General features: G+C 39.9%; 1 protein-coding gene across 1 annotated transcript; it reads left to right on the top strand.

Annotated features, from left to right (window-relative positions):
- Positions 1-14,933: 14,933 nt before the first annotated feature.
- LOC309801735 (UDP-N-acetylglucosamine--peptide N-acetylglucosaminyltransferase 110 kDa subunit-like) lies at positions 14,934-18,298 on the top strand (the record flags this gene model as incomplete). The annotated part of the gene is given in 2 exon segments (XM_082646782.1): positions 14,934-16,907; positions 16,911-18,298. Coding segments are annotated over 2 exon segments (3,138 nt in total). The 3' UTR covers positions 18,075-18,298.
- Positions 18,299-25,125: the final 6,827 nt, after the last annotated feature.

Genomic DNA, 25,125 nt, shown 5'->3' with positions numbered 1-25,125 from the left:
ATTTATAGACCTCTTTGATACTTGATGAATCCTTGTCAAAGATGCACTTAACAATGGTTATCACTTGTGTATTAGGTTTTGCCTGGGCCCTGAAGAAACTATCCAAAATTAACAGCTATGATTGTCACTTGATTTCCTCACAGAGAACAATCAGAACTCCTTGTCTTAAGTGGCTTGGAATGTGAAACTAGTTAGTCTCTTAGATATTGTTAGAGGACCCTACAGAGCCCATTGGTGAAAGTTTGGAAAACATTGGGCTTCTTAAAATTGATTCTTGTAGTGCTATAGGAAAGATCACTGAACCAAAAGGATAACAGTGTTTCTGGTTCTGTTGTTAGCGTTCTCCATGGAAACATTGCTGAAGCTTCTGGACTCAATTTCCTTCCCCATGTGTGAATGTCACTGAAAATATCCAACTCCACTCTATCCCCATATAGCTTCAGGAACTAAGCAAAATGAAGACTCAAAATTCATTTCAAATAATGAAATGAATATATAACGTAGAATGGAACTGGGAAAATACCTGGTTTAAATTCTGGAAAGTACCAACTATACAATTCTGGATAAGTTGCTTACTCTTGCTTAGTCTAATTTAATGCCCATCTCACAGGATGTTATGATGATTAATTTAATATCTTTGTATAACACACAGTGTTATGTAATTTCTTCTTGTTTTTCTTGAGTAAATACATATCCTTAAGCAACTCACTGTAAACAATAGTTACTTAATTGCTTAAATTATTCTTATCTTCTATTATCACCTGAACTGTGTCCTGCTCAAGTTAATATGTGGAAGTCTTAACCCCCAATACCTCGTAATCTGACTGTATTTGGAGATAAGGCCCTTAAATAGGTAACTGAGGTCAAATGAGGTCAAATGGGTGGGCTCTAATTCAATATGACTGGTGTCCTTATAAAAAGAACATATTAGGACACAGACATGCACAGAGAGAAAACCATGTGAAGACCAAAGGAAAACATGGCATCTACAAACCAAGAAGAGATACCTCAGAAGAAATCAATCCTGTTGACACCTTATCTCAGATTTCTAGCCTCTACACCCATGAGTGAGTATATTTCTGTTGTTTAACCTCCTCAGTCTCTGGTATTTTGTCATGGCAGCTCTAGGAAACTAATACAACTTTTTATGGTCTCCTTGTCTCAAGTTGAAAGTTCAATATTTGGCATCATAGCTAAGAAACAAAAATATCATCTACATTCCTTGTTGTAGTCTTTCTTCCCCATTCTCATTGCTAGTAATTTCCATATTTGGGTCTGTTTTCTGTATCTTGTAAACAGAGCATTACGCTCATTTCTTGTCTTACTGCTAATATACAATAAATGTGCAGATATCGAATAGATTTTGGAGAAGTGCAACATATAGTTGGTACATGTGTGATATGTGTGTATTCATATAATTTATACTTTTTCTCTCTTTTCTTCCTTTGGTGTGAGCTAAGATTCTCTGCTTTTCTGACTAGCGCTCCTGAATACTAATCCCTGAATTTAATTCACCAAAAATTGTCAAAAATAATAATCATATGGGGAAAGAGAGAGTGATAGAGGGAGAAGAACAAACAATCAGGCAAGGGCAGTACTGTGAATGATTAGGGTCTTATTAATAAGATTATGTTAGTCTAGAGGAAATGACCATAAGTACCATCAGTGAGCCCAGTTGGTCTTTACTGACTGCTAGACACATCCCTGAGTTCTGTTCTTAGTCTCCAACTGTATGATGACTACTGTCTGGAAGTGTTATCTGAACAACTAAAGTCACTTAATGGAAAAGGAATATGTCTTTAGAGAAGCAACAGTAATTTTTCTATCTGATTAAAAAGCAATGTTGACTGTCTGGAAACCTCAGTCATATTTGTAAGCAGAAAAGCATTGGCTATTAAAAGTGGATGATGTAAAGAGATGAGCAGAAACTTTGGCGATAGGTATACCTGGATTTAATTCTCACTTCTACCACTTGGCAGCTGGATAGCCTTAGGCAAGTTTCATACCTCCCTATAATTCACTTAATTCAGTCTGTAAAATGGCATAATAACTTATTATAGCATCCTTTTAGGAATTTTAAATCAGTTATTGAAATAAAAGTACACACTATATAGACAAGTATGGATTCCTCAATAGGTGTTTGACCTTTCATTTCTCCAGTATCCCACCGCCATCAAATAAAGAAAAATACTTTTTTAAATTTACGAATATTTCATTATTCTAAAGTTAAAGCCATAAAAATAAAAATAATCAAATGGCCTACAATCATACCATTAGAAGAACAAAAGAATAGGTGTTCATGAGAGTTCCAAATTAGAATACAAGTTTTCATTAGGCACCTGTTTATGTATGCTATTCTGCTCTTTAAAATAAATAATTAAATTTGAAAGACTTATTTCCTCACTTTTAAGACTGTATTAGTTTACAAATTACATACCGACCTATGGTAAATATTATACCGACCCATGCTAATGAATTCAGTACAGAAAACAAAAAACACTGCACTCAAGCAAACTACATATATATGTGTGTGTGTGTATATATATATATATATATATATATACGTATATATATACACACACACACACACACACACACACACACATATATATATATATATATATATATATATATATTACTTAAATGCATTTATATCCTAGCGTGTCTCATAAAGCATTGTGGTAACTCACCGGAATACAAACAATCAAATATAATGGCAAAAGCACTTAATATAAACAGGGCCAAGGAAACATAGACAGAAGATGAAGAAAAGATGAGGGAAATGTGAACAGGAGGAAGTGTAGTTAATCGAGTTGTATGTTTTGACCTTAAGATTCTCTGTGTGGGGACTTCCCTGGTGGCACAGTGGTTGGGAATCCGCCTGCCAGTGCAGGGGACATGGGTTCGAGCCCAGGTCTGGGAAGATCCCACATGCCGCAGAGCAAATAAGCCCGTGTGCCACAACTACTGAGCCTGTGCTCTAGAGCCCATGAGCCACAACTACTGAAGCCTGCGTGCCACAACTACTGGAGCCCCAGCGCCTAGAGCCCATGCTCCACAACAACAGAAGCCACAGCAATGAGGAGCCTGCACACCACAACGAAGAGTAGCCCCCGCTCGCCCCAACTAGAGACAGCCTGTGTGCAGCAACAAAGACCCAACACGGCCAAAAATAAATATTAAATAAATTTATTTTTTTAAAAAAAGATTCTCTGTGGATAAAACAACATGTAAATAATTGGTTACAAAGCCACATTATTTGAAGGTGCCAGACTGCACATTAACAGTCTGACACAAAGGGACAGCACAGGAAAACTATTCAAAGATAGAGATTTTTAAATATTTGCAGTTTGAAACCTTTTAGAGCATGTATAATGAGCTCGACACACATTTCAACACTCAACATGTTAATCACATGTTCAAAGTATGTCTCAAAGTCATTGGAAATAGCTGTTGTCTCTGTCCCTGATATCCAAAAGTGATCTGTGATGTGTAAAACTCAGGAGGTATTGATATCCACTTTTTGGCATCTGAACAGGAAACAAAGTTGTTTCGCAATGATAATAAAGAATGAAGTAAATGCAAAAGGATACAAAAGACAAATTACTGAGGGAATGTATTAACAGAACGAGTCAAACTAAATTCTGGTGAACTGGGGCCTACGATTGTACACACTCCATGGAAATACCCCAGCCTAAATACTGGCATAGGAGGAAGGGTACTGCGAAGCCCATCACAGTATAATCCTTTAAAATGTCCCTTTCAAGGTTGGCTCCACTCAACACTGAGTATAGGAAGTCTTCCCATCAGGCAGAAACACTGGCTGTCCAATGATTGACCAAGAAATTAACACACTAATGAATAAATGATGCTAATTTATTTCTATCCCTGACAATGGGAAACAGCACACACTCTGTGTCAATGGTATGTCCTCTTTCCCACTTTTCTAAGTGGGAAATTATGTTTTTCCCTTCATTGCTTTATATCATGTGTGGCAGGCATGATGGGAAATGGCTATCAATGGTTCTGTTATTGATTTCTACCTTCATTTCACTGTGGCTAAAGAGGATACTTTGTATGATTTCAATTTCTTAAAAATGTATTGGTACTTGTATTGTGGCCTAACATATGGTCTTTCCCAGAGAGTGTTCCATGTGTACTTGAGAAAAAGGTGTATCCTGCTGTTGTTGAGTGGAGTGATCTATATACGGCTGTTAGGTTTAGTTGGTTAAATGTGTTATTCAGTCCCCCTACCTCTCTACTGATCTTCTGTCTAGATGTGTTTTCCATTATTGAAAGCAAGGTATTGATCTCCAACTATTATTTTAGAACTATCTATTTCTTCCTTCAATTCTGTCAAAGTTTGCTTCACGTATTTGGGGGTTGTTTGGTACATATATGTTTATAGGTGTTCTATCTTCTTGATAGATTGAACTTGTTATCAACATATAGTGGCCTCCTTTCCCTCTTGTGATAGTTTTTGATTTAAAGTTTATTTTGTGTGATAGTAACATAGCCATCCCAGATCTATCTTCCTTCCTTCCTTCGTTTCTTTTTCTGTCTCTCTTTCCTTCTTTTTTGTTACTATTTGCATGGGATATTTTATTCTATGCTTTAACTTTCAAGCAACTTGTGTCTTTTGAAATCAAGTGAGATTTTTGCGGACAGCATATACTTGGATTATGGTTGTTTTTAAAGTCCATTCTGCCAATGTTTATCTTTTCATTGGAGAGCTTAATCCACTTACTTTTTCAAAAATTACTGATGAGGAAGAACTTAATTCTGTCTATTTCCTGCTTGTTTTCTGTATGTCTTATGCATTTTTTGCCCCTCATTTACTCCATTACTGACTTCTGTGCTTAGCCGATTTTCTTGTGGTGAACTCTTGATTCCCTTTTCATTTCTTTTTGCATATGGTCTATTGATATTTTCTTTGTGGTTATCAAGAAGATGACATTTACCATTCTAAAGTTAAAACAATATAATTTCAATTGAAACCAACTTCAGTAGCACACAGAAACTCTGTTCCTCTACAGTTCCGTTCCTCCTCTTTACATTATTATTGTCACAAATTACACCTTTTTGCTTTGTGAGCCCAATAACATGGATTTATGATTATTTTATACATTTGTTTTTTCAATCATGTAAGAAATAAAAAGTAGAGCTACAAGCCAATAACACAATACTGGCTTTAGTATTTGCCCATGTATTTATCTTTACTGGAGATTTCTATTTCTTTCTACAGCTTCTAGATGCTGTCTAGATGCTGTCTATAGCATTTCTCATAGGGCAGTGGTAGGAAGTTGTAAAATAAATGCCCTCAGCCTTTGTTCATCTGGGAATGCGTTAATTTCTCCCCAAGTTTTGAAACCAGTTTGGCCAAATATAGAATTCTTGGTGGACAATTTTTTTTCTTTCAGCACTTTAAATATATCTGGCCTCTTGCTTCCGTGGTTTCATATAGGAAATTAGCTCTAATCTTTTTGAGGATCCCTGCTTTGTAACAAATTTCTTTTTTCTTTCTCCTTTGGGAGAAAAGATTCTGTGTCGTTTGGCTTCTGAGAGTTTGATTATACTGTTTTTTTGCTGTGGGGTTCTTTGAGTTTCTCTTAGTCCTGAAATCAGCCAAAGATTTATAGCAACCAAACACATAGTGAACCAGGGAAGAGGCAATTTGAAAATGGCAGGAAAGCTTTGTGGCATTTTTACTTGCCCTTGCCCCATCCACTGTTAGTGTAGTGATGGTCTTAAAAAGGTGGAGTCTTAATGCAGTGATAGTCTTAAGGTAGCAGCAGACCATTCCTAGTATGGGACCCTCAATCCTGCTTCAGGAGGCAGCAGAAGAGACTGTAATCTCAGATTATTATGTGTATCTGTTCTAACCTGTCTGGGAACTACCTGAAGGACTGACACAAAATGCTTATCTCTGTCCTAGCTAACTTGGAACACAGTCTGGAAAAGCAGTGGTCAATGCTCAAAAAAAGTGCAAGGTGAACCAACAAATCACAGATGGCTGAAGCAGAAGACTGTGCATTGAAATACAGTAGACCACAGAAGATGCAGGAGCCAAAGTTGGGGGAGATCCTTTGGGAAATTAGAACCTATAAAAAGTACACATGTGTCCAGAGAAATTAGGAAAGCCACATGCATACTCGAGATAAGATGCATGTTCTGAAAACACCAGAGGATTCTCCAAGCTTTTACCATGGGCTGAGCCCTGAACTCAATGCAGGTCAGCTAAATGTTGAAGGAGTGATCCAGCAATCTGCACAATGGGCAGAGGTGTGTGGTTTTGGGTGTGCATGTGGATGTGCTTGTGTGTATTTATTTTTGTTTGTTTTAGTTGCAGGAATTCAAGGAAATCTCTGTCAAAACATTAGCTAAACATGAACTAAAGGAACAGAGACTTCAGTGCGTACATACGATAAGGAAAATAGTCATTGCAAAAATAGTTTGGAAAGGTCCCTAAACAAACAGACTACTACAGCCTCCAACAATCAAAAGCCCAGGAAACCCTGGGAAAGTGGGAGAATCTGATTTCCATAGATACCACATTATACTATTTGAAAGACAAATTTTCAACCAAAAAAATCACAAGGTATACAAAGACATGGAAAAGTATGGTCCATTTAAGAAAACAAATTAATTGATGAAACCATCCCTAAGGAAGCCCAGACATTTCTCCACTGCATATCTGGCCTCCTTTGTCATAGATTCATTGACCATAAGTGCATGGGTTTCTTTCTGGGCTCTCTATTCTGTTCCAGTGATCGATGTTTTTGTGCCAGTACCATACTGTTTTGATTACTGTAGATTTGTAGCACAGTCTGAAGCCAGGGAGCGTGATTCCTCCAGTTGTGTTCTTCTTTCTCAAGACTGTTTTAACTATTCAGGATCTTTTGTGTTTCCATACAAACTTTAAAATTATTTGTTCTAGGTCTGTGGAAAATGCCCTTGGTATGTTGATACAGACTGCATTGAATCCGTTGATTTCCTTGGGTATGATGGTCACTTTAACAATATTAATTCTTCCAATCCGTGACCAAGGTATATCTTTCCAGCTGTTTGTGTCATCTTTAATTTCTTGTATCAGTGTCATATAGTTCCCTGGGTACAGGTCTTTTACCTCCTTAGGCAGATTTATTCTTCTGTATTTTATTCTTTTTTACGTGATTATAAATGGGATTGTTTCCTTAATTTCTCTTTCTGATAGTTCATTGTTAGTGTATAGAAATACAGTAGATTTCTAGATATAAATTTTGTATCCTGCAAATTTACCAAGTTCATTTTTGAGCTCTAATAATTTTTGGATGGTGTCTTTCAGATTTCCTATGTATCATGCCATCTGCAAACAGTGACAGTTTTAATTTTTCCTTTCCATTTTGGAGTCCTTTTATTTATTGACTTTTCTTGTCTGATTGCTGTGGCTAGGACTTCCAAAAGTACCTTCAATAAGAGTGGTGACAGTGGGCATCCTTGTCCTGTTCCTGATCTTAGGGGAAATGCTTTCAGCTTTTCACCATTGAGTATGTTAGCTATGAGCTTGTCGTATATGGCCTTTATTATGTTGAGGTATGTTCCCTCTGTGCCCACTTTCTGGAGAGTGTTTACCATGAATGGATATTGAATTTTTTTCAAAAGCTTTTTCTTCATCTATTGAGATGATCATATGGTATTTAGTCTTCAATTTGTTACTGTGATGATAAGAGACCTAAGAGAGCTACAGAGGCTAAGTGACCTTTCCTTCCCTGAATGGGTAGGTATCCTTGTTCTGCCTTCTAATTGAGTTAGTATCTGCGTAAAGAACTGCCAGGTGTCATTTAGTTCACAATACACTGTTGTGGCAATATTGAAATGAATTTGCCTAAATCATTTGGCTTTTCTAAATTAAAATAAATGAATATACTGAATGCATACTTCAACTTAAGGAAATGTTCTTAAAAATATATTGATGTAGGCACTTCAGCGGAGAATTGAAAACAAAACAAATAATTCATGTAAAATTAAAGTACACTCAGTTGTATCCAGTTTCCTCTTGTAAATCTCTCTTTTTCATTTGAGTGGACAGTCACTGGAGAATATCTGACTTGGGGCTAAGGAAATCTAAGCCTTCTTGGCCACACTGTATTCCCTTATGTGGTTTAATAAAGACACCAGTTGGGTTGCTGAAAAAATAGTGGGAAAAATCAATGCCTCACATCCAAAGGGCAGCTCTTGAAAATATGTGGATTGTCGTAGTCATTTTGCTCTTCTGGCCTCAGAAGTTCTAATCTTAACCTTAGCCCCTCATGCAGAGAGACTTTTGAAACCAATTCGCACATTACTCATTATGTGACTGTTGAATAAGAGAAACCCAGCTCTTTTCCTGTGCTTTCAACCAGTTATCTTCTTCAAAACTTTTTTGGATTCTTATACCTTAATCTTGCCTGGCAAGGGACTTATGGGAAGGTTGTTATTGTTTGAAAGTTTGGTGCCAGTATCTGCAAAGAAAGAAGAAAGTAAAGAAGGAAAGGTGTGTTTATCAAACATCCCAATAGTGAAGGTGTGTGAAAGCAACTTTTGAAAAAGTGAATCTGTCAGAGTTTAGCCGTATTATTACATTTTATTTTATTCATTGCACATAAATTTATTCATTGAACATAAATAATTATCAGTGAATCCTTTCTAGATTTTATAGTTTCCCAAAGTTCCCTGTATTCACATTCTAAGGTGAAAAATGGTATTTTAAGTCACTGCTCTCCACCTTATATTATTTATAATCACTCCTCATGACCTCTTCCTTCAAAGAAACGTGATCCTGAGAAGTGTCCTTTGTTTGTCTTTGTGGAATAAGTGATGGGGATGCATCCTGGAGACCTGTGAGATGTTTAAATTGTGGCCTAATGAAACTAGGATGGAGAGTTCTGGAAAGATCTGGAAAGATGGCTGGTAGAGTGTGGCCAGATGGGGGAGAAGAGACACGTACAGAGAGAGGGAGAGGAAATTTTCAGAGGGAGAAAATTAAACAAATAATTCAATAAGTTTCGTTGTGTGGTGTGGGATGCAAGCCTTTCTCTCCCCCTTTCCTTCACAATCTCTTTGTTAAAGACTGTGTTTTTCATTAGTTTTACTAAGATAGGATTTGCCGTTTTCTTTGGATACTGAGAATGGACCCATGGAAATAGTTACATTTGGGTTATCTCTGACTATCTTTAATGAAGAACATAAATATTGGCCACACTATCTATGCACATGCTATCACCATGCCTTTTTTGTTCTCTGTTCATATATCTAAGTCCTCTTCTTTGAGGTCAATCTCAAACCTCACCTGAAATGTACATTTATTGATAGATTCAACCCATAATGAACTGTCCCTTCTTTGTGCTCCTTAGGCTCTGATTATTTATAAAAACTCATTTTTGAACTTAGACACTGTCCAATATGATATATTAGTTATTTCATCAGCATATGTTATATCCTCAACACAGTTATAAGCTTTTGTGGGGCTGGGATCATACATTCTGTAATTTTTCTCAGTACTTACACTTACTTTGATAGAAAGCACATTCATTCATCTAAACATCATTTATTGAGTGTTAATTAAATGTCTCAACTCAGTCAATATTGTTTGAATGAATGCATGCATGAATGAGGGAGTATGCAATAGGTAGCCTAATGTACCACCCGATGTGAAAAAACCAAAAACATAAACACAAAAGCAAGCCGAAAAGTGGCCCAGGACTTTCTGTAAAATATCCTGCTTTTGTTGGATGAGGCCATGAAAATCAAAATGCTCCTGAAAGGTCTTAAGAGCTGACCAAGAATAGTAAACAATTGAAATTCTCTCAGGCTTATTCAACCCTATCACTGGACACATTTATACCTCTCAGGAATGTTATTAAAAGAAGAGATTAATAAAGCTTTTATAGATGAGTTGATAAATCTCTAAATATTTAAATCTTCATTTCCTCCTAGGTTTCTCTAGTTTGGGTTTCCAAAAGATTTCAAGAAACCACAAGATAATTAAAAAATTAGACATTATCTTTCTTACCTTCATGTTTTTTGATGGTAAACACATTTTATTTTCTCCATAGTGCTGCCCAATTTCCACCAGTACAGTTCTTAAGTGAATTTTGCCCTGGATGGTGGGATATATAAGATGTAAATGAATTGTTTGTATATGTTTTAGAATTCTTCAAAAGGGCCTGGCCATGGAAATGCATTGAATCTTACTTAAATAAGTAAAGTAACTTCCTCAGAATTATTATTTTGTTCTGGTTAGGATACTCTCTGCCCTGGTTTGTTAAAATTTCCCTCTAGAGTGGTTTTAATTTTGTTTCTGATAGGGTCCTAGGATTTATTGCCACACCCATCCTGCATCTGGTTTTCTTTGAATTACTCTCCTTGCAGTTTCTGATTCATACAGGGCCTTACAGGTTAGTGACAACCTGGCCATCACAACTCTGGGAAGGACAGGCCTACTTTTCAGAGGTGTTGATGTTTTCTGTACCTGAAGGTTTTCAAGAGATATCAATCTTCCTCACCACCTCCCTTGGCCCTCTTAATGGACTAAGCAGTTCCTCATGAAAGTTCTGTAGGATATCTGTACTAACTTCTCCATATTGTTCCATCCTGAGTCTAAATTCCTGGCCTCAAGGTAATGTTAGACTTCTAGCTCCAGCCCCTATGTACATAAGGCCTATACTAAGGAACAGAACCCATACACATCAGTCTGCTCTTATTTCTCTGGATTTAATTTCTCTGTTACTTTCTGAAACATGCAGGTGTTCCTTTCTTTCTTTTAATCTCAGCTATGTGCTTTTAACATTTTCAAAACTGACCCAGAATTTACAGGTGTCTCCAGTAAGAGTACATTAAATTGAGCTTAGTCTGCTCTTCTACTGGCATATTTGAGATCCAAATAATTTGCTACTTAACTGGATTCAGTTACCTGTATATTTCAGGCACCTAAAACTCACCATGTTCCAAATTTCCCCCTTTATAGTTAGTAATTTTCTTGGGAATCTGCATAACATTAGATGGAATAAAGTTAGTGAGTGGCCCAGGATTGCCTGAAATTTTGTTTGTCAGAGTGGCCAGGGAAAGTTCAGCAAAGAAGAAAACCAAATGAAAAACAGAATCACATTATTATGGCTGAGACAAGATTCCATGCAGAACTCTCTGTAGAGCTGGGTTGGGTCATAACTTATGCCAGAGCTCTAGGTGGGGTTGACACCATCTCATGCCAAGCTCTCAGTTCTGGGCTAACGTCATCTCTGGTCCACTCTATGGAGTGGAAACTTTGGAGGAATGGCCAATGTGTTCCGCAGTGTAGGAAGAGGGAAATTGTGAACGTTCCTTTCTAAATTGTGGAGGAACTAACCACTGTAAATGTGCCTTGAACTATGGTGTTTAATTTGACCAGTCAGATCAATGACTTTCCCCTTGAATGAAATGCTGCTACGTATATGAACAGAAAAACAAACCTGGTATAAGGAATAGATAGCTAGTGGGAAGCAGCCGCATAGCCCAGGAAGATCAGCTCTGTGCTTTGTGACCACCTAGAGGGGTGACATAGGGAGGGTGGGAGGGAGGGAGATGCAAGAGGGAAGAGATATGGGGACATATGTATATGTATAACTGATTTACTTTGTTTTAAAGCGGAAACTAACACACCATTGTAAAGCAATTATACTCCAATAAAGATGTTTAAAAAAAAACTAGTGTAAGGAGATGGAGAGACTGGGAGTCTTATTTTCCCAGCAATTAACTTTTCCTCGACCATGACCTTCCCTTTGAGTCTCCTAGACCTTGGGGATGATCGCAACCCCTTGGGTTGGGTGATGGCAACCCCATCTTCACTAGAACCTCTATAGTTAACTTTGATTTTTCCCACTCCGTCTATCCATCCCATGTATGCAGTCAGACATTGGATCTTGGACTTTTACTGACAAAATATCCTTGAATATAACCATTTCTTTTCACTGCCACTGCTACTGCTTTTGTCACTGCCTTAACTAGGGCTTTATCTTTAAGTTCTTTATATAAATATATAAATATCTATATATAAATAAAATATACAAATAAATAAAATGTAATATTAATTCTGATGATTTTAAAGTCTTTTCTTGATAAAGACTTTTCCTGATAAATATACACTATATCTTATATAAATATTTGTGTATTATCTGTTCTTTTCTTAGAATTTTAGTCATATGATTCTATGTCTTGGTATGTCTAGAACTTTTTGATTGAATGCTGACTATTTTATTTGGCTTTTTAAATTTTACTCAGTGGAAATGTTGTTTTGCTTCAAAATATTTTACTCTACCTGGAAGTAGCAAATCTTCAAAGTACAATTTTTTAAATGCTTTCAAATATCAATACTATAGGTGTCACAAAATCTAGAAAAATGACATTTGAAAATTAACTACTGCCAGATGTGTCTCTATAAAACTTTTTCCCCACTCTTGTAGCTATATATTCTTTAACTGCCTCCTCATATGACAGTTTATGTGTTTTAGAAATAAAATTTTAAGAAATAAACTTTGTAGTTTATAGACATAGATTTCTTTTCACATGGTTGATTAGAGTTTGCTTTTAGTTATTAATAGTTTAGAAAAGTTTATTTCAGCGTCACAATTTATTATTGATAATGTCGCATTAATGTTCATTGTTAACTTTGAGAAAACCTCTATGGATTACTTCCTCATAAATATTTACTATTATAAATGCATTACTGATTTCAGTACTGCTATAGGTTTGTGCATTACAGGAATTCTGATAAAATACTCACTCACACCATTCCATTACACACATTATTGATGGGGTATGTTCTTTTATTTATTTATTTATTTATTTACTTTTGAGTCTGTTGTGTCTTCGTTGCTGTGAGCAGGCTTTCTCTAGTTGCAGCGACCGGGGGATACTCTTTGTTGCCGTATGCAGGCTTCTTATTGTGGTGGCTTCTCTTGTTGCAAAGCTCAGGCTCTAGGCACACAAGTTTCAGTAGTTGTGGCTCACAGGCTCAGTCGTTGTGGCTCACGGGCTCTAGAGCAAAGGCTCCATAGTCGTGGCACACGGTCTTAGTTGCTCCACAGCATGTGGGATCTTCCCGGACCAGGGCTGGAACCCGTGTCCCCTGCATTGGCAGGTGGCTTCCTAACCACTGTGCCATCAGGGAAGCCCCTGGAGTATACTGTTTTTTTTTTTTTGCAGTATGCTGGCCTCTCACTGCTGTGGCCTCTCCCCGTTGTGGGGCACAGGCTCCGGACATGCAGGCTCAGTGGCCATGGCTCACGGGCCTAGCCACTACGCGGCATTTGGGATCTTCCCGGACTGGGGCACGAACCCGTGTCCCCTGCATCGGCAGGCAGACTCTCAACCACTGCACCACCAGGGAAGCCCTGGAGTATATTCTTGACAGAAGGAAATTTCCGTTTTGACTAAGCATTGAAGAAAACTGAATCTTTGACTTATCTTTCACATGCCTGATGATTGAAATAATTTTCCACAGAATAACTTCTGGTTTTATACTTTTCAGTTCTTTTTTTCTTCTTCAAACGCACATGCTTTGAGAGCTGTGAAGTGCAAGACATGGCTATATTGTAAGGTGGTTTTTGTCCTTACGCTTCTGTGTCTTGTGCTAGTTATGTCAGTAGAGTAGTCAGTAAGAGTACTGGAAGTTATTCCTGGAATGGGATATTATATAGTCAATTACATATGGTGGTGTCTGAAAATCACATAATAGCCTCACTTAAAACATCTCCTTAGGGCCTCCCTGGTGGCGCAGTGGTTCAGAGTCCGCCTGCCGATGCAGGGGATACGGGTTCGTGCCCCGGTCTGGGAGGATCCGATATGCTGCGGAGCGGCTGGGCCCGTGAGCCATGGCCGCTGAGCCTGCGCGTCCGGAGCCTGTGCTCCGCAACGGGAGAGGCCACAACAGTGAGAGGCCCGCATACCGCAAAAACAAAAAAAACAAAAAAAACAAAAAAAAAACATCTCCTTAGCCAGATTTCAAGAAAGCCTGTGACCAATCCAATATGATCCAACATAGCAGAATATGATAGAAGGAAAATTGACAAAGAAATAGACGCTGGACTTACCTGATGGAAATTAAAATATCTCACTTTTGACAATTTTGCAAAAACCTATAATTACATGAACTAATTTCTAGGGTTCTTCGTAGGACCTAAAAAGGAACCCATAGAGTTGTGGAACAACAATAGAAGCTACTGTGATGAGAAGCCCGGGCACCGCAACAAGGAGTAGCCCCCGCTCGCCGCAACTAGAGAAAGCCTGCATGCAGCACTGAAGACCCAACACAGCCAAGATAAAAATAAATAAATAAAAATAAATAAATGTATCTTTTAAAAAGTAATACTCAGGTTTGAGGCATGAGAAATTTGATGAGGAGAAATTAGCTAATGTTTGCAGAACTTTTAAAATATCAAACTCAGTCTCTAAGATTTTAGCATTCTATACAACATCGGTTACTTATTAGTGGTTTGGGAAGGCCAATTTAAAATTTTCTCATCTTACTGTATTGAAATTCACGGCCCTAATGTTTCCCACGTTGACTATATGAATGATGAAGAAAAGTCAATCATGTATTTCATTTCCAACTGGACAGAAAACAATATTTTAAAAAGTGTTTGGCCTACTGACTTTTGATTTCTTCTAAGGCAAATGGATAGGTAATTTTTATTCCCTGATTAGGAGAAAAATGGTGGAAGAGGGCAGGGTTAAGAATTAAGATTTCAAGAGCATAAGAGGTAGATGGCCAACCATAGTTCCTAAGGTTCGGTGCCTGTAACTGTTGCCACCACTTAAGCATGCCAAAGCAGTGGTATGGCTGCTGTGCTCGTGTTTGCTACCACTAGAAACATTCTTGCCAGTAGTGGCGGCAGCGGGACTCAATTACCCCCTTTTTTCACTCTCTCCAGAAGCTCCAGATGGCATCTTCCGTGGGCAACGTGGCCGACAGCACAGAACCAACAAAACGTATGCTTTCCTTCCAAGAGTTAGCTGAGCTGGCACATCGAGAATATCAGGCAGGAGATTTTGAGACAGCTGAGAGACACTGCATGCAGCTCTGGAGACAAAAGCCAGGCAATACTGGTGTACTTTTATTACTTTCATCTATACACTTCCAGTGTCGAAGGCTGGACAGATCTGCCCACTTTAGTACTCTGGCAATAAAACAGAACCCTCTTCTGGCAGAAGCCTATTCGAATTTGGGGAATGTGTACAAGGAAAGAGGGCAGTTGCAGGAAGCAACTGAGCATTACCGGCATGCATTGCGTCTCAAACCAGATTTCATCGATGGCTATATTAACCTGGCAGCCGCTTTGGTATCAGCAGGCGACATGGAAGGGGCAGTACAAGCTTACGTCTCTGCTCTTCAGTACAATCCTTCTTTGTACTGTGTTCGCAGTGTCCTGGGGAACCTGCTCAAAGCCCTGGGTGGCTTAGAAGAAGCCAAGGCATGTTATTTGAAAGCAATTGAGATGCAACCGAACTTTGCAGTAGCTTGGAGTAATCTTGGCTGTGTTTTCAATGCACAAGGGGAGATTTGGCTTGCAATTCATCACTTTGAAAAGGCTGTCACCCTTGACCCCAATTTTCTGGATGCTTATATCAAGTTAGGAAATGTCTTCAATGAGGCACGGATTTTTGACAGAGCTGTGGCAGCTTACCTTCGTGCCCTAAGCTTGAGTCCAAATCATGCAGTGGTACATGGCAACCTGGCTTGTGTATACTATGAGCAAGGCCTGATGGATCTGGCAATAGACACCTACAGGCGAGCTATTGAATTGCAACCACATTTCCCTGATGCTTACTGCAACCTAGCCAACGCTCTCAAAGAGAAGGGCAGTGTTGCTGAAGCAGAAGATTGTTATCATACAGCTCTCCGGCTGTGTCCCACCCATGCAGACTCTCTGAATAACCTAGCCAATATCAAAGGAGAACAGGGAAACAGTGAAGAGGCAGCTCGCTTGTATCGTAAAGCATTAGAGCTCTGCCCAGACTTTGCTGATGCCCATTCAAATTTAGCAAGTGTATTGAAGCAGCAGGGAAAACTGCACGAAGCTCTGATGCATTATAAGGAGGCTATTCGAATCAGTCCTACCTTTGCTGATGCGTACTGTAATATGGGAAACACTCTATGGGAGATGCAGGATGTTCAGGGAGCCTTGCAGTGTTATACTCGTGCCGTGCAGATCAACCCTGCATTTGCGGATGCCCACAGCAATCTGGCTTCCATTCACCAGGATTCAGGGAATATTCCAGAAGCAATTGCTTCTTATCGCACTGTTCTGAAGCTTCAACCTGATTTTCCTGACGCTTATTGTAATTTGGCTCATTGCCTGCAGGTTGTCTGTGATTGGACAGACTATGATGAGCGAATGAAGAAGTTGGTCAGCATTGTGGCTGACCAGTTGGAGAAGAATAGGTTGCCTTCTGTGCAGCCTCATCATAGTATGCTCTATCCTCTTCCTCATGGCTTCAGGAAGGCTATTGCTGAGAGGCATGGGAACCTCTGCTTGGCTAATATAAGTGTCCTTCATAAACCACCGTATGAACATCCAAAAGACTTGAAGCTCAGTGATGGTCGACTGCGTGTAGGATACGTGAATTCTGACTTTGGGAACCATCCTACTTCTCACCTTATGCAGTCTATTCCAGGCATGCACAATCCTGATAAATTTGAGATATTCTGTTATGCCCTGAGCCCACATGATGGCACAAACTTCCGAGTGAAGGTGATGGCAGAAGCCTATCATTTCACTGATCTTTCTCAGATTCCATGCAATGGGAAAGCAGCTGATCGCATCCATCAAGATGGTATACACATCCTTGTAAATATGAATGGTTATACCAGGGGTGCTCGAAATGAACTCTTTGCTCTCAGGCCAGCTGCTATTTAGGCAATGTGGCTGGGGTACCCTGGGACTAGTGGCGTGCTATTCATGGATTATATCATCACTGATCAGGAAACGTCACCTGCTGAAGTTGCTGAGCAGTATTCTGAGAAACTGGCTTATATGCCCCATACGTTCTTTATTGGTGATCATGCTAATATGTTCCCTCACCTGAAGAAAAAAGCCGTCATCGATTTTAAGTCCAATGGGCACATTTATGACAATCGGATTGTGCTGAATGGCATCGACCTCCAAGCATTTCTTGATAGTCTATCAGATGTGCAAATAGTCAAGATGAAATGTCCTGATGGAGAAGACAACGCAGACAGCAGTAATACAGCTCTTAATATGCCTGTCATTCCTATGAATACTGTTGCAGAAGCAGTTATTGAAATGATTAACAGAGGACAAATTCAGATTACAATGAATGGATTCAGTATTAGCAATGGCCTGGCAACTACCCTGATCAACAATAAGGCTGCCACTGGAGAGGAGGTTCCCCGTACCATTATTGTAACCACACGTTCTCAGTACGGGTTACCGGAAGATGCCATTGTGTACTGTAACTTTAATCAGTTATACAAAATTGACCCATCTACTTTGCAGATGTGGGCAAATATTCTGAAGCGTGTTCCCAATAGTGTACTGTGGCTGTTGCGTTTTCCAGCAGCAGGAGAAGCTAATATTCAACAGTACACACAAAATATGGGCCTTCCCCCGAACCGTATCATTTTTTCCCCTGTTGCTCCTAAAGAGGAACATGTTCGGAGAGGCCAGCTGGCTGATGTCTGCTTGGACACTCCACTCTGTAATGGCCACACCACAGGGATGGATGTCCTTTGGGCAGGGACCCCCATGGTGACTATGCCAGGAGAGACTCTTGCTTCCCGAGTTGCAGGTTCCCAGCTCACTTGTTTAGGCTGTCTTGAGCTGATTGCTAAAAATAGGCAAGAATATGAAGAGATAGCTGTGAAACTGGGAACTGATCTCGAATACCTGAAGAAAATTCGTGGCAAAGTCTGGAAGCAGAGAACATCTAGCCCTCTGTTCAACACCAAACAATACACAATGGAACTAGAGCGGCTCTATCTACACATGTGGGAGCATTATGCAGCTGGCAACAAACCTGATCACATGATTAAGCCTGTTGAAGTCACTGAGTCGGCCTAAATAATGACTGTGTGCCCAGGAGAATTACCCCTGTAGCTGAGCCTCAACCTTCTGGGGGAAAGGGAACTACTTTTTCAATATCATGGTGCAGATGGGTGACAGACAATGATAAGAAATAGCACAGCCAGACTTGCTTCCTGCATGATCACGATAGGGAGAGACCCAAGAGATGCGAAACGGCTGTTCCACAAGGAGTCTCCATCGAATTTTGCAGCAGCCAGGTGTCTGGAAGGTCTGGAAGGTAAGTCTGGAAGGTCTGATCTCCCTTGGTCTTCCAGGGGATGGATGGTTAGTGTGGAAGGGAGATAGAGATTGCCCAGCCATTTTGTGATTATCATGGATTGATTGAGTCTTCTGAATTAATTTTTTTCTTTATATTTTGGGTATTGGAGCTTTTAAAAATGTTTGGTTTCAGGTATTTTTATTCATGTGAAGTGTATATGATTCTCTTGAGATAAGGTTTTAAGCTAAAATATTCCTTGTTTTAGTTTCTGAACTCTACCGATAAATGGGGACTTTGCTGGTGTAGTCTTTTTAGAGGTTTTATAAACCACTTGAGCCTCTATCAGTCACTTTAGTGTCTGACATAACGTTTGGAACTCTCAGTGCTTTGTTGGTCTGTAGATGATGGCTTCAATTCTTTTTCTGGTCCGTTTCCTTCTTCCCTTCCCCCCACTTTAAAAATTCTCCTGTAACTTGGCTAACAAAATACCAAGTGTGATTCAAAACCTCCCAGAGTGTTTCTCTTCAACACATCATCTGGTGCCAAATGAAGATTCTTAGGAGTGCTTATTAATTATGAAGGGCAGAGTTGTGGTACTGTCACTGACGATAATAATAATGGATTTTTGGCCTAGAGTTTTGACCTATTTCACCAGTGTTTTACCGTTGACTGCCCCTCTATGCTGATTCCAAAAGTGAGAGTGTGTGATAAGATTTTTACTTTCATTTCTAAAGTTTGTTTTTTTTAGGTGAGTCCTGTTCTTCCTTTTTCTTTCAGCAGAAATGAAATCCCAGGTAAGTATAAGTATTCAAATATTTTATCAGTAAGTCACAGTTATCTCCAGTACATTAAATAACTTTCATCAAAAAACATGTTATAGGTAAAAAGCTCTGAACGACCAGCTATGTATATGATAATTATGTTTCAGGCCTTCTAGGGTATTATATATAATAACTTGTCTTCTGGTCGTGGTCTTGAAGTCTTTATGGATTCAGCCTCAGTAGTAGCGAACTGCACTGCTACTTGGTTTGGAGTACAAATTAGACTTTAGCCCTCCTGGAGGTTGAGTTTTTGGTATTGAAAACCATAGGAATGAAATTATTGTATTTCAACAAAGGATCGAGGGCTTGAGGCTTAAACAAGCCAACATATGTGTGGGAAGCAGTCAGCCTTGAGAGCAGGCTACGGACATGCCAGGCATGCTGCCGCTGCTCGAAGGGACTGTCCCTACTTGTTCCCCTCCTTGTTCCATTCCACGGGAGATAAATCACCAGGGCCCAGAAAGCAGAAAGAATGTAAAATGAGACAAGCAAAGCTGTCTCCACCCTGCACGTGCAGGTTATTTTGGATGATTCTGGGCTTATTGGTTTTCTCCCAGGGAAGTTAACCTTGAGCCGAGACAGTCATTAGCTAATGTAAACCACCATCTGGCAACCTTCCATTTCTAGTCTATATAAGCTGCAACCATAGCATAATAAAACTTGCCTTGCAACCATCAGTTGTCTTGGTCCTTCTGACTCCATTCGTCCATGCTACTTCAGTTCCTTACCCCGTCCCTTCTGACCCTGGGCGGTGAAATCCTCTTTCTCCGGCTGGTCTGCGACACATATGAATATGTTTTTGTCTTGCTGTCCTGCACACATGCTGTCTAGTAACAGATATTTTGTCTGCTAGTAGTGTTTTAGATTATGTCTTTCCAAAGCGCTGAGGCAGTGCACCTATTCTGTAGTTGCAGCTGATGCCTGAATGTATCCTAGCTGACAAATTATTGATTAATAAGAAATTGAATTTCTAAAGATTAGTACTGTTAACCAAAATCTGAGCAAGGAGTCTCAAATGTAATTCTTAGCCAGAATTACATGTTAATGAACCATTTAACAGTGTAAATCAAGGAACATCAGTGTAGGGATTTCTTTTCATTTATTTTTTACCTGTTTGAAATATCAGTTAAAGGTTGGCAGCTTGGTTGCAGATGAACGGTCATTTGAAGTTCACCAAACTACTTAATGTGGAATAGGATACTAGACTTCCAACGCCCTCAAGGCTGTGACCTTGCAGCCATTTTACATAGCACATCATCCTCCTATAGGGATGAACCTTTCCCTGGCCTGGAAAGTAGCCACTCCGTTGAAGTTTTGCTTATTGTAACAGGCTTTTGTTTCCAGGTTACATGTCTGTGGAAGACTTAATTCTGAATAGATATATAGATATTACTGAAAACTAATTGTTTTTCTATTATACTCTGCTTTATCAAAAAAGTAAAACATTTAAATTGTGCTACAAAAATTCAGATGTTGTCTTGCAATCTTTAAACAATAAATGAATGATTTGCCCTTAAAAATAAAGGATTAAGCAGTTAAGCTGTTGGTCCCACATCAGACAAATTATCCTTATACCTCCTGTCAATATTGTTAACAGAGACTGTTATTTTATTAATCCTTATGATCCCGTGATTCTTTCTTTCATGTTTCAGGGCACAGCAGGTGAGACAGTGAATTTGTTAAACTGGGTGGGTTTATCCTTCCTTTATGCGTTCATACAATTTTATGTTCATTTACTTACTATACACATATGGCAATAGAAGCTGCTAAAGCAATCATTGCTATTCTGCAAAACAACAAAGCACAGAAGCAGATATCTTATTTCAGCGATTTCTTCCCCCAGGATTATTGTGATTAAAGATACTTTCCCACAATTTCCTGGAGAGGACGAGGGGCTACTCGCTGGAGGTTTTATAATGACTTGGAGAAAGGCTCAAATATGCCCCCATACGGGCTTCCCTGGTGGCGCAGTGGTTGAGAATCTGCCTGCCAATGCAGGGGAGATGGGTTCGAGCCCTGGTCTAGGAAGATCCCACATGCAGCGGAGCAACTGGGCCCATGAGCCACAGCTACTGAGCCTGCGCGTCTGGAGCCTGTGCTCCGCAACAAGAGAGGCCGCGATAGTGAGAGGCCCACGCATCACGACGAAGAGTGGCCCCTGCTCTCCACAACTAGAGAAAGCCCTCACACAGAAATGAAGACCCAACATAGCCAAAAAAAAAAATATGCCCCCATTATGGTAATCCACCCCAGGGTCAAACCACACAAGAATATTATGAATTTATTTTATTTTTCTATCCTTGCAAAGGTAATACTCAGCTCATTAGAATATGAAAACTATACTGTCAAATTTCAGAATTACATGGATGAAGAAAATCACCAAAGTGGCATCATATCATGTGTGTTATAGTTGTATTGACTATATTGACTATATTAACTATGTTGTGTTAACAATGTATTGTATAACTATATATTGAAAAGGCAAAATGCTGTACCTTATTTCAGAGAAAATAATTATGTTGGCAAACCCCAAATTGTACATTGTAGACGGGTCCTACGAAAGAAGATTTAATTCATAGTGGACAAGAGGTTAGCTTCTGTTTTCAGCCATGTGCTATTTCAAGAATTAAACATCATGAATAATACAGGATATAAGAAGAATAGTCTAAAGACAGAAAAGCACATTTTGATTAGGAAAGAGAATTTAAGGCTTAAGTCTTTATTTTTTTTAAGGAAAACTGCCTTATTACTATGAGATAAGAAAATTGTTTCCTTCTTTTCTTCCTTGCTTTCTTCTTCTTCTTCTTCATTTTAACCTTTTTTACTTTGGATATTTGGATATTTGGATATTTGACCTCTAAGCTGAGATGACTGGAATCGCCTCCTCTTGGCACTAAATGCTGACACACCCTGATAAGAGGGAAGCTGCAAAGTAGAAGAATTGAAGGTCCATGTGTTGATATTGGTCTCAAGCGCATTGATGTACATTTGTGTATTGGGGAAGGGGAGTGAAGCTTGAGAGTGGGCCAGTGGGGAAGGGTAAATATTTTGTGATGCTGTCTACCTATGAGCTTATAAAGTTTACAGCTGCATTAGGAGGACAAGCATTACCATTAGCACGAAAAGTAGGGCAGACCTCAGTTGCAAAAGCTTCTAGCCATACACATAGGGCAATACATAAATGATACACCTTATTGCATTCACCCATTCACCCTCCCCTGTTCATGCTAATTGGAAATTTCCATCCATTTCAGAGAAGTAACACAACTATCAATCATTTTCCCTGGCACGAATCTTCCAGGAGGAAGAAAATGAAATACACCTAGCAACAGAGCTCACGCACTAGCCCATGTGTCTTAGATTTAATATCTGATCACTAGCTGGATTGAAGCCAAGAGGTGGTTCACAAAGTTGCTGCACATTAGAATCACCTGGGGAACTCTGAGACCTCCCCATGCCCAGGCTCCTCCCTAGACCTACTGAATCAAAATCTCTGGGGCTGGGACCCAGACACCAAAGTTTCTCTTAAAAGCTCTTTAGGGGAAGGGATATGTGAAAAGATGTACATGTATAATTGATACAGTTTGTTATAAAGCAGAAACTAATTTAAAAAATATTTAATACTAAAAAAAAAAGCTCTTTAGGTAATTCATACGAGCAGCAAAGCTTGAGAACCAGCCCAATAACAGGAACAAATGTATTTCACACAGATAAAGTGGGGCAATACATATGTTAAAAGAACATGAACATATATATATATATATATATATATATATATATATATATATATATTTCTTTTTTTCTCTTTATTCTGTTTGTGTTTCAAATAGGCTTTTATTTTCCTTCTGCAAAAAGCGTTATTGTTTCCATTGGTCCAAGGGTTGGGAGAGGGCTCCAGGGCAGTTACAAAGCTGCCTAATGGCTGCAGAGCTAGGCTTCAGGCAGAAGCTCTGACGCCAGAGGGGCTCCTCAGAGGCCGCTGGACTTCAGAGACTCCTGTTTGTGCTCGAGCATGAGCCTTTCGAAAAGATACTTGCCCAACACAGCCTGCGGACCAGCCAGCCTGCGGAGGTTGGTCAGGTGGTCCCCCATCTTCTGGATGAGTTTCACCTGCTCCTCCAGGAAGCGGCTCTCCAGGAAGTCACAGAGGTAGGAGTCTGCGGGGGCAGGACCCAGGGCGCGCAGATCCGATAATGCCTGATTCAGGTTCTTCTCCCTAAGAATGGCGGCTTCCACAGTGTCCTGGGTTTTACCCGACTCATCCTGAGAAATCTTCCACGCATCCTGGAAGAGGGCACGGCCACAGCACTGGTTTTGCATTTTCAAGAGACACTGGGCGCCCTCACACTTCTCCTCAGCCAGTTGGCGAAAAATGTGGCCCATACTGTCCAGAGTCCCATTGTTGCTGTCGAAATAGAAGCTCAGAGAGAGGTAAGTGTCCACAGATGCATGTTGAACAGGAGGTGGACGGCGGCCTCCACCTCGGTGGAATAATTCTGATGAACCTGGGAACTCGTGGTTGATCAGTGATAAGGAGCTAAGCTCAAAAAATGGTGTTGGCCTGTCCTGGAGGCTGAGGATAGCTGAGTGTCTGATTCCAAAGGTTGCGACAGAAAGAAAGGTTGGACGGTGTCAGGGGCTGGAGCAAGGAGTGTCCCTGGGTCTGTTCATTCCAAACACTGTTGAAGCAAAAGACAGATCTGCAGGACTGCCGAATGCACTGCCTCAAATAGGCTTTGATATAAATGAACAAGAAGTCCAAGCAAGGACAAAACTTACCCTTCCTCCCACCAAAATAGCTGGTGATACTAGAATCTAGATCTGGGAAGGGATTCTTCCATTACTTTCTTAACATTCCAAGCCACTAGAGCAGTGGTTCTCAAAGTATGGTCACCTTGTAACCAAGCAGTACCCTATGGGGCCTTCCTAGGACAGACCCATCCGCCATATCCTCTATTGTAGTTTCTCTCTGAAGTACTCAGATAATAGTATCTCAGGCATATTTCTTGAGTTTTCAGTTGCTAAAAACCACCACCCAATGGAAGAAATGAACTTGATGATCATGAGCACGTAGCCCCCAGACCTTCTGGCACCTAAGGATGGATAATGTCACTTGCCTTGTGGCCTCAACATCAGCCAGTCAGATGATTGTGCAATAGCTGATCACATTCCCTGGGACGTCCCTCCCTCACCTGGCCTTTAAAAATGCTTTGCTGAAATCCTTTGGAGATTTCAGGGTTTTTGGAACACGGGCCAAACCTCTCCTTGCTCGATTCTGCAACAAACCTTTCTCTGCTCCAGACTCCAACCTTTCGGTTTGTTTGGCCTCACTGTGCTTCAGACACATGAACGTGCATTTGGTAACAACCTGACCAGCTTTACCAGCGTCCCCTGATAATGTGTCAGATATTCAAGTTTTAGGGCCCTGTCCCAGCCCTATGGAATCAGCAGCTCTAATGGGGCTCAGTGATCTCTGTTATAACTGGCCCTCCAGATGATTTTTATTCTCCTTAAAGTTTGAAAATATCTGCATTGTCAGCTGCCAAAGCGTCCAAGAGCAGGTAAAGGGGAGTGATGCCTGGAAAAGACAGGGAGTAGCCAAGGCAAGTACAGCAGCATTTGTCGTGGTAGTAATGGAGAATGCCTTTTCTCCACTGGTTGGCACAGACTAGTATCTAGGAGCAGTGGCAGGGTTATTTAGGATTCTTTACATTTCAGTGTAGAGTGACCTCTGTCCTGGTTTGCCAGGGACTTCCCCTGTGTGAACACTTAAAATCTCATCCTGGCCCTGGATTTGAAAAACTTAGGGAATAACATGAAATTTAGGGGAAACATGATCTAGGATTTGGGCAAGTCACAAGTGCTAATTAAAGCTAAGCAAGTATGGACAACATCTAGCCTTCTTTACCCCTTTGTGGGAAGGTAAATCTGATTGTTGAAAGGAGTTATTGTTAAGAAATCTTTGTAGAAACATCCCCTTCTGCTTAGTCTGTTGGTTCTCAGTTCT

The sequence above is a fragment of the Mesoplodon mirus genome (genome assembly GCF_964341445.2).
Source record: "Mesoplodon mirus genome assembly, contig: SUPER_3_unloc_7, whole genome shotgun sequence".
NCBI lineage: Eukaryota > Metazoa > Chordata > Mammalia > Artiodactyla > Ziphiidae > Mesoplodon > Mesoplodon mirus.
Note: the sequence above shows the minus strand (reverse complement) of the source record. Positions and strands in the feature narration are given on the sequence as shown.